Genomic DNA, 13,414 nt, shown 5'->3' with positions numbered 1-13,414 from the left:
GGGGAAAGGTGGTGAGGCGGGGTGGGAGGGCTCAGCAGCTGGGTGTTGTCCGGGTCACACCACGTGCCTAACAGACGTCCCGCGTCCAGCTGTGGCCCCGGGGCTAAGGGCAGGAAGCTCGACACTGGTCTGAGCACAGCTGGAATGCTGTGGGAACGTTTTGTGCATGTGTACGTGTGACGGTGTGTGTGTGTGTGTGTGTGTGTGTGTGTGTGTGTGTGTGTGTGTGTGTTTGTGTGGAGGAGCTCTGGCTCACAGGAGGCTGACTGTTCCCGTGTGGTAGGCCTTTCCTTGAACCCCCTCCGCCAGCACTTAACTCAGCACTACCTCACCCATTGTGCCCTTTGGCCAGGCATGTCCTCACCCAGCACCCTCTGCAAACACACACACACGCACACATACACACACAAGGCGCGTATGCACGCACAGACACGAGCACACACATGGCTTCAATCAAACAGGGATACACGGCCCCACGTAAAAAGGTGTGATGGAAATTCAAAATGATGGCACTTATCCACACTTTGTGCCTCTTAGCGCACTGATAATTGCAAACACCTGCACCCCCTCCCCACACACACACACACACACACACACACACACACACACACACACACCCTCCTTCAAAGAAGGGCCACACTCGGATAGCTGGAGGGGGCATACACACCTGGGCAGAGCAGAGTGCTACCACATGGCTCAGTGGTGAGGTGTTTAACGTGTCCTTCTGCTGTCAACCCCCCCTGGCATCAAGGAACTCCCTCAGCTCTGATTAAAGACACAGCCCAGGGCTCCTCTCCTCTCTGCTGCACACTGTCCATGTGAAAGCTGGGCGAACAGCGGAAATCCTTATAATGATAATTGTTTTGGGGGCCTGATCACTTCAAATTATTGGTTCCCTGTTAGTCTAATAAGTAATCTCCTATTTAGAAGAAGGGAGGGAGGGGGGGCACTGCATTATTTGCTCTGATGAATGGCCATTTAGCTATATGTCACATTGCAACAGGTTTAGAAGAAGAAAAAAAAGGGCAAACAACTGATTTTTATTATGGAACATGTGTTCTGATCAAATGGTCTAAGAAGTTAATTCACTCATAGCTGCAACCTCAAGCCTCTCCAACAAAAATGGCTTTACTTATAGAACAATAATCTGAGTATTTTCCCTATTTCCATAACCCTCTCTGAAATTAGACGCAGGCTCTGCTCCTTTTCATCTCAGACGCACATCCACAGCAGCTATACATACATACGCACGCTCCACTCACTCACTGACGACAGCCTGCAATGCCTATCTGCGCTGCTAGATGGCGTGAGTGACCTCTGTAACGCTCCAAAGTTTTTCCACCAGGGGAGGTTGAAGCTGCTGGACTATCAGTCCGAAGACACATCAACCAGCTCCCGTGTCTGATAAACGACAGAGCCGCAGTCTCCTGCCTGACTCGCTTACTTAGATAACAGAATTACAATTAGCCCTGCACTTTACTGACAGTCTAGTCCAGTGTGACTGTAGCGTGCATGTCTTTGCTCAAAAGCACTACAGCAGCATTGCTATACCTTGTGCATGTTCATAACAGTACCAGTGACTCTTGCAGAGACTGAAGCATAAACATTACAACTCACAGGATGGATTCTTTAGTCCATATGTAGTACCCTACTATTTATATTTACATCACAGTGTTATTACTGCTGCTGTAGGGAAATAAACGCGTCTAATCTCATAGATTTATGCCCCTGATTAGGAGTGAAATTCTGTTTTTTTTATAGCACTTGTTGATTTCATGTGCCCACTCAGTTCTCAGTGATCACACAGGACACTACATGTGAGCTACTCTCGGTTCCACTTTTACGCACCCACAAAGTGTAGCCTACATACAAGTATTTGAACTATTAGCAGGTCGAGATTCGCAATGTTTGCAGGCAGATTCAAGCTTTCTTTCTTTCTTTTTTACCCTGGAAAATAATGCAGAAGCAGCCGTGTGTGTTTTTTTTTGATATCTTTACAAATTTATTTTGTCTTCCAAAACGAAGAACAGCGTAAGAGCATTGAACATATCTTTGGCATCACACAGTAAAAAAAAGACAACTCAAATATATAAAAATGCAGTGAACGGACTTCCACAATACAAATCTCATTTCAATATGAACTTTACTCCCTTGTTAGCTGTACAAATATAGTGCATACTCTTTCCATTTTACAAGAAAAAAAAACAGATTCAAAACAACTTTTTCTAACATGGAACAAAGAAAGAGAACTATTAAGTGTCATTTGAAGTCTTTTTGAACCTTTTTAAACTCTTCACCAGGGCCGCCACACAGAGTCCGAGTTGCCCGACGGGGCTCCTGGGGAAACGGCGGCCGGTACGGGCACCGGCGTGCTGACGTTGTTGGCGTACACGGGGATAACGGGGCCGTTCGGCGCAAACGCCGCGTTGGGAATGAGGAATGCAAACTGTCCGTCTGTGGCAGGCACGATCTGGAAACCGCCGTACACTTTGGTGGCGTCTGAGGGTAAACTCGCAGGCGATGAGCCTCCTTTACAGGGAACCGCGTTCATGGGCAGGACCTGCGGAGACGAGCTGGGGATCTGCACCATGGACTGGCCGAATGACGGATGCGTTGGCCCGGCGGCGGTGGGGAGCTGGTGCTGGTGCTGATGCTGGCTGGGATAGTTCATTGCGTTGATCTGGGTCATGCAGTTGGCCAGGTGACCGAGCAGCCGCGTCCTGACCTCGGTGTTGACACCTTCGCAGGTGGACAAGAACCGTGTGACTTCATTCATGCACTCGCTGAAACCAGCGCGGTATTTTCCCAAGACAGTGGGGTCTGTGTTGAGGGCAGCTGCAGAAAAAACAAGAGAGAGAGAGAGAGAGAGAGGGGTCAGTCAGGATATCCAAATGCAAAAACCTTGTTTAATTCATGAAAATATCCACATATAATCTGGACGGGAGTCAACTTTAGAGCTGGGTGACTGAGCACAAGTGTTGGGATAGATGTGATCTATAAGGCACAGTCATGGGACAGATTAGTCCTGGAAGTGCGACTTACCGGTCATCTGAGCCCTCTGGAGGTTCCGGAGATGCTTCACCGTCATCTCCAGGATGTCCGCCTTCTCCAGTTTAGAGTGTCTGGAGCTCTGAGGAGACGGGAAACACACATGGTTAGGATTACGTGCTCGTTTTCTTGCCGTATGACAGGGACGGTGTTGAATTGCAGGTTGAAAATAATCTATTAATAACTGGGATGGCGAGGGAGTGGGATACTTACATCTTTTTTGAGCGCATCCAGGATGAGAGTTTTCAGCTGCCCCAAGCTCTCGTTGATTCGGGCTCTTCTCCTCTTTTCCATAATTGGTTTGGATGACTACAGATGAATACAAAACAACACAAGGTGTTAAATTCCTCCTCCTTGTTTACAACATCAAACTGCAAAATCTCGATTCATGTCTTGCGTAAAAACGCATCCAAACATAAAGCGAATGGCTTGGTGTTTTTAGAAGACAGTCAGAAATGAAGGTGCTCTCATGCAGAAGTTTAATACTAACCTTTCTGTGCTCGGAGGCTGTCTTGGGTTTATCGGGAGTTGTGTTCATGCTTGCCGGGGTTGCAGCAACCGGGGAAGAGGAGGTTTTTTCCATCATATCGGCAGGCATCTTTTCTGTTCGGAAATATCCCCCACACAAAAAATAAAAAATAAAAACACAGCAAATTACGGTCCACTGGTGCAGGAGGAAGGAGGGCGATGAATATTTGCAGCTTTGCGATATTCAAAAGTCCCCTCTCTCCTCTCAAAATTAAAAAAAAAAATCCTGAGATATGGATCAAGTTAAAATCCGTTAGAGCGATGTGCAGCAGCGGCGGCGGCAGCAGCAGCAGTTATCGGGAGCGGATGCGGAGTCTCTCTGTTGGGCTCTCCGCGTGTGGCTTGTATTTATATCTCGCACTGCACGCGAGCGGCTCGTGTGAAACTTCCCAAACTTTCTTTCCCACAGTAACTTTCCACCAATCAGGGCGAGAGACACGCGGCCCGAGGGAGGACGGCTCGTGGTCGGCGCCCTCCCATTGGTTGTTTGGCCGCTGGAGCTCGCGGCCAATGGCGCGCGGCCCGGGTTCAGGGCACAGCCGGGGAAACTGCCTTTAGTCTTCAATCATCGTAGCGTTTACATATTAACAGTGGAGCCGCTGACTGGGCACCGCCACCAGGAGCGGGCAGGAGGACTTCTTCATCTCCCAGACTACTGATAACAGCTCGGAATATTAGAAAGTCATGACGGAGAAAAGCAGAAAGGACCAGTGGAAATGTCACAACTGCGCATAGTACAATAATTTCCCACACTAACACCCACAATCGAATCAACCTTTAATCAGCCCTGACCCGATTATACCTTGGCCTGTCTCCTCTAACAAAGTTTCCCTCTAACTCTTGATGGGTTGTGTAAAATTTAGTTATCCAAAATTGAACCGGTCACCGTCCGCAGTAAGTTAATGGAAAACAAAAAAGAAGAAAGTAAAATAACTCTGAAACACTTTTGGAGATGTTTTCAAACCACCACAGTGGGAAGTGGTGGTGGGTTTTCTGGAAATCAAAGTTTCAGTCATGTGTTGTCATGGAGGCAACAGGAGGGAGCAGTTGTGTTTTCTCAACCAAAGCCCACAGTAGAGATAGTTATTGTTGTAATGATGAGACTTTGTAAAATAAAACAAGTTGGGATGACAGCTCGGAAAAAAAACACAAACACACTGCAAACACTGTGTGTGTGTGTGTGTGTATTCCTGGTGTCTAATGTCGATGTATCCTTCCCTCAAGAGGAGGAGGGGGGGGGGGGGGGGGTAACACAATTAAAGCAGCTAGCGCACTCCCGTTTCTATGTTTTTTACCACTGTAGTTCCTGGGTCTGTGGTACAAATTCTGGCATTTAATCATGTGTCGGTGCTGTGAATGTGGAGCACGTGCCAGGATGTTTTATGAGCGCGGTGGTTGGAGGTTTGGCCGTCGGGCTGCCGGGGGGCCGCCGGGCCAGGGAGGGAGAGGAGAGGAGGGAGAGGAGAGGAGAGGAGGGAGGGAGGTGGTGGTGGAAGGGTGAGGGGAGGGTATGTGGCGGCGGCGGCGGCGGTGGTTTACATTAGAGGGGAAGGTAAATAGCAGCTGCTGTTTTAAAAGCCTGGGAAAACCACGCCTACAGAGAGAGCTGGATCGGGCTCCCTTATCGGAATGTGAGCCAGAGCAGAGATATTTCTGAGCCGGGAGAGCTTACACGATCAGACCGATGCCTGCTGCTCCTCCTCCTCCTCCTCCTCCTCCTCCTCCTCCTCCTGCTTCTCCCCCCTATCGCACAGCGTTCAAGGCTTTTTAAGATTTCGGGTCATAATTTAATTTTCTTATCTTTATTGCAGCTGGAGAGCCACAAGAAGAGACCAGCAATAAAAAAATAAAAAAAAGAGGAGAGCAATATAGAGCCCATGATTGCGTCTTGTAAGTTTATTGACGGGGCAGTAGCTCTACATATTTGAAGTCGCGCGACTGTGGACACAAACACACAGGGAGGTTTATTATATGAACCTGTCACCGAGTTTAGTTAGGAGTGTCGGGCGCATTTAAAGCTGTGGAGAGCGGGCTATAGTCGCACTGCTTCTTCTATTAACCATATTGATTTCAGCCGAAATAAACATGCACATTTACTACAGAGACTTAGGTCAACAGATCCAAATTTCTAACTTCTCGTGTTCATTTATCTTGTAATTTACACTACAGCTGCAGAAAAGTTTACTTCCTCCAAGTGGGACTGTTAATAATAATAAACAAAACAATAATAAATGAATAATAAGCAATAGTGGCAGTGTGTGGAAAGTAGTGAGACGTGATAGGAAGTCCATTTGCTTCTTGTTTTGTTTTTTTTTAGTCTACGGGGCTCTGTGCGTGGCTCTCCGCTGAGCTCACACACCTCCAGCTGCTGCAGAGACCGCGACACGTGGCGCGCAGGCGACCAGGGGAAGGCGCTCCTCTCGCCGGCTTGCCGCCTGCATCTGCGGGGCGTCGCCGGCGGCTGGCCGCAAGATCGTGAATTTGATAGGCAACGCGGTGCTGCACAAGGGCTCCAGCTACTCATCTGAACACGAGAGAGAGAGAGGGAGAGGGAGAGGGAGAGGAGAGAGGAGAGAGGCTCAGTCAGAGATGGGTTTTTTAGGTTCTCTCTAAGCCTGCACTTGCGGTAAATTACAACGTCTGCAGACTACATGACATCAGCGCCAGCAGCCTGCAGACACAGATGAAGTGTGTTATCACAGGACCGAAGCATCAAGTCATGCTTTTTATATCATTTTTTGAACATTTTTTTTTATTCCCCCTTCAGCCTCACCACTTTTGAAGCTGTGGCTCATATCGTGTCAGCCAGATTTCAGCCAAAGTCTTGTTAAATGTGTGGTTAAATTAGTTTTTACTCCACCAGCTGTAATATCAGAATGAGTAAACTGTCAGGTGGAGACATCAATGAAACCACACACGTGTCTTGTGTGGCAAACTTTGCTTCTTTTTTTTTCTTTTTTTTCTTTTTTTGGCAGGTTTGCACATGCTCCTGCGACTAAACCTGCTATAATCCCAAATATCCTCCGCGCTCAACAATGCTTCTTCTGTCAAACACGTCACTAACGTGTCTCATTGTTGTTGAGCTGCACACCTGAGTCATTTCTCCCCGCACAATGCCACCGACAAGAGTCCCAAAACAAATGTTCTGATGTGAGCTAGACAAGCAGTGTGGGGTTTTGAAACGCTCTCCGCCTCAATGACTTTCTCACGCTCATGTTGCAAGAGGTCTCCGACGGTGAACTGAGTCACGGAGCTTTGGATCTCCCTCCCTCCCTCATCCCCACCCCCCCTCACCCTACCCCACCCCACCCAGCCTGCAAGCCCAACATCTTATCGCGCGCACCTGGCTGCTGCCGGTCCCCTGAGTGTTACCTGTTGCCATGTCACGAGAAAATCTGTGGGAAACAGGCTGACTCACGGCGAACACGGCTCTCTGTTGTAACAAGCTTTTGATCACATGTGTCGGATAACTTGACTGATGAAAAGAAAAAGATGGCGATTGTCTGGCCGGCAGACAGGAAAACAAACCAGCATGATTATTATGTGATTATATTATTCCTTTGCTTGGGACACCCGACCGGCCCCACCCTCTCCCCTCTTTCCTTGGCCCGGCCGTGCACCAACCGCCATCTCTCTTGATCTTATCCTCTCTTCTTTCTTTTTTTTATCACTTTTTTTTATACAACCTTTCCTCCTCACTCCCTCCACCTTTATCTCCCTCTTCCTCTTTTCTCATCCCACCGCTCCCAGTCTTTCCCAGGACTCATATCTTTATTGAGCCCTCTCGACCATGGACCTCCACACACTGCAATAATGCAATTAGGGAGGGAGGATGTGGGGCTAAAGTGTGTGTGTGTGTGTGTGTGTGTGTGTGTGTGTGTGTGTGTGTGTGTGTGTGTGTGTGAGATAGTGTGCTCACAAAACAATCTGGCCCACTGTCAAACACTGCTCATGCCTTTAATGTGTAAGCCATTGGTGAACGGCGGCGCTGCTTGCCAAGGGAGCTCCTGGTGCCACGAGGGTGACAAGGTGTGTTAGGGGAAGGGTGAGGTGAGGGGTGGGGTTGAAGCTTAAATTCCTATGCTGTCATTTAGGTTTCATTACTGGAGTGTGGAGAGAGAGCAGAGCAGAGCAGAGCAGACAGACGGGCTGTATCAAGGCCGGCCTGGAGGTGTCATGCGGCTGCTGCTGCTGCCAAACTGAGGGTGGCACTGTGTCGTTGCAGCCGCACAGCCGCCGACTGACAAACGTGACTCATCCAACAACAGTTCACACTGCTGCAACCGGCATCATTGGTCAACAAGTTACCGGAGAAGAGCTTTGCATTTCCTTACAGAGCAGAACGAACGGCCGGCCATGCAGTGCACACAGGCAGCTGTCATCAGCAGCCAATGAACTGAATGCAGCAGCTCTGCAAGAAGAGGCAGCAGCACCTCATTACACAGAGTCCACCAAGATTAGCAGTCATCTACAGTTGATTCGACATAGCCTGAGGGAATCGAAGCTGTCGTGAAGATGGTATGGACCTGTTGTCACATGATAACAGCTGATCAGATATGGTGGGAGATGTGATTGGAAGCAGCTGAACATCATTTGCAGTGCACCTTAAAATCACGAATGCCCATGAATCATTAAAGCCATCAATTCACCTAAATAATGAAATATATATACTTATCAAACGGGCAAAATATGTGTCTACATTTGCTTGTGAAAATACAACACGCTGCTTTAACAGGAAGCCGCTGTATGGCTGCTGCGTTTAGAGCCTCTAGCACCACACACCATCAGTCAGAGTGGAGTCATCTGTCACCCAAGTTGCTCAGAGTGTGAGCGCAGGGTTACCGCAAAACAGAGGGTTGTGTGAGAGCGCTAAACTCTGACAACTTAAAGAAAGCGCTGGATGATAGCAGATAAGAGCCGGTCCTTACCGATTTCGGAGCGTGTGAGAGAGAGGAGGACAGAGAGAGAGAGAGAGAGAGAGTGAGTGGAGCAGCGAGTGAGAGTGTTTGTGTATGTGTGGAAATGAGTGTGTGTGTGTGTGTGTGTGCATCATCCCAGCGTGGCATGAATGTGTGTTATTAGTGGGAGTGGAGTAGGACCTGTGCTCAGCTGCTGTTAGCGAGGCCAGCCAAGGCTTGGAGAGCAGGATCAAAGCGGGGACAAAGAGAGAGAAGGAGAACTGACAGATCCTCCAAGCGGAGAGAACAGAAGGAGGAGAGAGGAGAGGAGAGGAGAGGAGAGGAGATGAGGGGGTTTGGAGGCTCTCCAGATACAGCCGCACACATCGCTTACCTCCCTTCACACACACACACACAAACTGTGGTGCCTGGAGCAGCCTGGGAGCAAGGAAAACAATAAGTACAGTGAATATACTCACGCTTTCTCTCTCTCTCACACACACACACACACACACACCACAGAAAGATCAGCTTGGGTCACTGTAAGCCTCGCAGACACAGGCGGCTGCCACTACCTCCCTCCACTCCTCTCCACTTCAGAGACCAAGACGTTCACACTTCCTTTAGGGGTCTCTCTCTCTCTCCTTTGCTCGATCCCCCTCTTGCTCAACCCCCACACACACCCCACACCACCCCTCTCTCACTTCACCAACACACACACACACACACACACCAGCTTCCATCCATCCATCCATCCATCCACGTCGTCACTCCTCCTTCTATCTCTATTCCTTCCCTCCATCTGACCCTTCCTTCCTTTTTCTCTCTGATGCCTCCTGGAACAAACCGGCGCTATTTTGCATGTGTGGGGGAGGCGGTGTAGCGCCGAGGGTCAGAGGTCACGGTGAGTCAAACCCAGCAGCGGTGGAGAGGAAGCGGTTGGGGAGAGGACCAGCGAGTTGGCCTGGGTCTCTGGTTAGCATGCCTGAGGCTGGAGCAAACTGGGAATACGGCTGTTGCTGCTGCTGCTGCTGCTGCTGCCGGTGGTGGTGGTGGTGGTGGTGGTGGTGGTGCGGGTGGGGGTGAGGGCCAGTCATGCAAATACAGTGTAACCACCATTTACTGACTGAAGACGAATTTGTATACAGAGCTCAAACCGTCAAACTAGAGGAGAGATAAAAGATAACCCATAGCCTCAGTTTTGGGTCAGATGTCTCGAATTGGCACTGGCATATGTACACCTAAGGTTGTGTGCCTGGATTTAATATGTTATCTGGGGGCTCTGGGCTTAAGGCTAAATATGCGCCGGTCGCTGTGTGTGTGTGTTTGAGACCATAATCACTGGTGAAACGTGACTGATGTTGGGAAAATAATCAATCTCTTTCCATTTGCCTCAAACCCAGTTTCCACATTTCAACAAACAGAACACCACTGAAATATTACATTTCTCTTTGAGGCCTGTAACTTTCCCTTTTCTACCCATTAACCATCAGGTCCGCATAAAACTGAGTGGGGGAGAATTTGTAAGTGTCACTTGTTTACTCTGAGCGTGCACTGGGAGATTTGAATTACAGGTGCATGAAGCCTCCCGGTTTCCTCCCGAGGAGGCCGTTTGTTGACTGTAGATAAGAGGGGCAGCCTTTGAAGAGGCAGGAACGCACGCACAATTACACACACACACACACACACACACACACACACACAGCTCCATAAACTGACAGCTTGATGCTGTGAATCATTATCTCTAATAGGCCTAGTTTAGTGTAAACAAACACATGCAGAGTATCGATGCCGATCTTTCTGATGCAGTGGCTGATCTTCCTCATCATCACTCTCAGATAAAACATGTCAAATTCAGAGTTCACTCATATTTGCATAAAGGTGCTCTGGTGAGGAACGGAGAGGTGAAGGGTTATGGTACGAATGATGAAACAGTTTTGTCTTCCCTACTCTGTGTTTTATATTCCAGAGCCAGTGTTTAAGGAAATTAGACGGGACGGTCTGCTCCATCAACCAGTGATTGGAGTGACAGTGTATGAAACTGAATTTGGACCAGGAAAAGAAATGAGATTTTTACAAAACTTAAATATTCACAGATCAACATTTTTTTTGTTGGACAGACTATTTGTCAGGTTCATGCCCCATTATCAGCAAAGCCCTGCTCTGCTAAAGGGTCCTTCAGCAAAGCATCAACCTCCCGACTGAATCCAGCTGTTCTGTACAATAGCTGCCCCTGACCTCCGACCTCCCTGGAGGGAAGAATGCTGAAAGATTTTCACCGGGGGGAATTACATTGTTATCACTCAAATGTGATTATAACTAATGACTCGAGTAATAATTCATCAAATCTCCAAGTTTCTGCTCCTGAGCTAACCTGGCAGAGGGCAGAGCTGTCTGCGAGGATGCCCTGGGAGGCCCCACAGCCCTTATTCTCCTCCTACCTGGGCCAAGGCCAACCTTATCAGACAAGAGGGCCCGAGGATTACTCTCCCCCAGAGCATTAGCCTCCCTCCTGGAGAAAAGGGCAGCCATCTCTCCCCTCCTCTCTTCCACCTCGAGCCCTCGTCTCCTCGTCTCCCCCCCCTTCGGCCCTCAGCACTCCACCTTTCCCGTGGGAGTTTGCAAAGCCAGGATAACCTTGAGACCTCAGCTGGTCCGCTGCCAGAAACATTAAAGAAATTCCCTCCTTCCCTCTTTTTCTCTTTCTATCCTCACCTCTCCTGTACAACCCCCCCCCCCTCACCCCCCAGCCCTCCTCCTGATCACCGGGACATTATTCTATTTTTTCCCCTCCCCGCGCCCCCTTTTCTCTCTCCCTCCCTTCATTTTTAGACTCCTTTTTTTGCCTTCTCAGCCTCCTCTGATTGTGACTAAGATTAGCCCTTTTTCTCTCTGTCTCCCTCCCTCATTTCCTCCTTTCTCGTCTCCGACAGGAGAGAGAGAGGGGTGGAGGCTCAGGCAAAGTGAAAGAAAGAGCTGTTCACATGATCTCCTGCGTAGTTGACTATTATCTGTAGATTGTCGAGCTGCCAATTTCAATTTGGCCAGCCCTGTTATCAGGCCAAAAATAAACGCCTCATTTGAAAAGTGGAAATCAAACTGTCCCGACAGGAGGGATGACTGACGTTGATTGCAAACTAACTGTTTTGGTGGCAGGCTGCACTTTGTGTGGCTTTTGTCTCTCGCCCCTCGCGCCCCCCACCAACCCTCCACCCTCCCTCCCACCCCCCCTCCCTTCCTTTGCTTCCCTACCTATTCTTTCTGTCGGCTTCACGGCTGTCATATTCCTTTAGTGCTGGAAAGGTCAAGTGCTGCTTGCTGCCTGTGAGATCTGAGGGAGCTCAGGGATATTCAGCCGCCACCCCCCCCCCCTCCCCTCCCCTCCTCCTCTACCTCGCTTTGGGGCAACAATGCTTCTTGCTGCGAGCTCCCCTGCACTGCCACCGGCCAGCAGCAGCAGCAGCAGCAGCAGCAGCAGCAGCAGCAGCAGCAGCAGCAGCAGCAGCAGCAGCAGTAGCGGGCCGGGTTGCAGAGGAATGTGTTTATCCCCTGTAGTTAGCTCCCTCCTTTTATGTTCCCAGCTCCTCCAAGTTGATCTGTTTTCAACGCACCACACAGAAAGGGGGCCCCACGTTCCTGCAGGACAGCAGCAGGGATCAATTCACAGTGTTTACGGTCATGAGAAATGATAAGTAATGAAGACAAGAGGGAGACAGAGACCGAGAGGAAGAGACGGGAAGAACATCAAAAGGAAAGTAATGATTTACATCTTGTCCAAGTTGGAGTACATTTTCACTCACTACTTTCTACTCCGGCCTGGTGTTGTTACAGAAGATTCCCCCTCAGACAAGCTGTGTTTTTATTCAGGAGTTGAAAACGGAGGCTTTCATGTGGCCCTCAGATTTCAACAAGGAAATGGAGAGAGTTTACAAACAGCCGGGACGGGCCTTGCAATAGTTTCCCATGACATCACTACTGATGGGGCCTCAAGGGGCTGTGAACCCAATCCTCTCTGAGGCGTCTCTCTCTGACACACACACACTGACACGTATACACCTACACACAGGTATGACCTCATCGCCACCACATTCCAGGTTTCACCTTGCTGCCCTACATCCCCACCTAAAAGTCTCTCCCTCTCGGCCATGTTAACACCTTATCTGCCCCCCCACCCCCACAGCCACACCCATCCTGGGCCCCATTGTTCCCCCATCAGGGCTCTTCGGTTTTCAACAAGGAGCTAACTACCACTGCCGCAAGATTGCAGACCTGCTGGCTACAAGCTCTCATTCTCGCACTGGTTTCAGCAATCGGTTTCTCTTCTCCACCCACTCGAGCCCTGCATGCAGTGCAGTCTCTACTGCGCAAAGGATTATGGGAAAGGCCATTGACATATAAGTGGTTGGGCTGGAGGAGTCAAGTGTTTGCTGCTGCAGTGTTAATTTCAGTGATTTGAAAAAGGGCCGGTTTGCCCACCACAACTCCTCAAGGACCATTAGAGGTGCTACTTTCTTCACAGCGTGGAGTAACAATGAAAGGAGTGATATCTGGTGTACATAATCTGTGTTCATTCAACACAGAGCCACACTGTGCTGACTGCTTCTATTCACACCACCAACTTCTCCACTCAACTTAATCCATATTGGATAACAAAGTCTTTTTAAGTCACCTAAAAGCACCACCTCCAAGGCTAAGGTATACCGACTGCGTCAACATGTACAAACTTTTTGAGAGGCTGATAGCATTATTGTAGAAGATCCTCTTAAAGGCGCAGTTCACCTTGAGATGAAGTCCAGTCTTTATGCGCTCTGTCGTAACTATAATTGAGCTTTGCAGGACAACCTACCACAACAGGATACACGTAACTGCATGACCTGGCTTAACTCTCTGTGGGTTGTAGTGGCATTTCAGCTGAGACGCTGGTGAGATTATTGCTTTCT

The 13,414-nt window shown here is 49.1% G+C and overlaps 1 protein-coding gene across 1 annotated transcript; it reads right to left on the bottom strand.

The window, feature by feature from the left end:
• Positions 1-1,978: 1,978 nt before the first annotated feature.
• hes1 (hes family bHLH transcription factor 1) lies at positions 1,979-3,895 on the bottom strand. The gene is made up of 4 exons (XM_085774538.1): positions 3,539-3,895; positions 3,262-3,357; positions 3,043-3,130; positions 1,979-2,835 (listed from the first exon to the last, which is right to left on the bottom strand). Exons 1-4 carry the CDS (start codon positions 3,644-3,646, stop codon positions 2,294-2,296), a joined length of 834 nt encoding a protein of 277 aa, XP_085630664.1. The 5' UTR covers positions 3,647-3,895; the 3' UTR covers positions 1,979-2,293.
• Positions 3,896-13,414: the final 9,519 nt, after the last annotated feature.

The sequence above is a fragment of the Trachurus japonicus genome, chromosome 4 (genome assembly GCF_045865225.1).
Source record: "Trachurus japonicus isolate A0001 chromosome 4, Traja_1.0".
NCBI lineage: Eukaryota > Metazoa > Chordata > Actinopteri > Carangiformes > Carangidae > Trachurus > Trachurus japonicus.
Note: the sequence above shows the minus strand (reverse complement) of the source record. Positions and strands in the feature narration are given on the sequence as shown.

Excerpts from the sequence above, each read along its gene's own strand:
- hes1 (XM_085774538.1), bottom strand. The coding sequence starts at position 3,646 with ATGCCTGCCGATATGATGGAAAAAACCTCCTCTTCCCCGGTTGCTGCA. Across the intron at positions 3,131-3,261 it reads TGGATGCGCTCAAAAAAGAT|AGCTCCAGACACTCTAAACT; the intron begins GTAAGTATCCCA and ends CCGTCTCCTCAG. Across the intron at positions 2,836-3,042 it reads CCAGAGGGCTCAGATGACCG|CTGCCCTCAACACAGACCCC; the intron begins GTAAGTCGCACT and ends TTTTTTCTGCAG.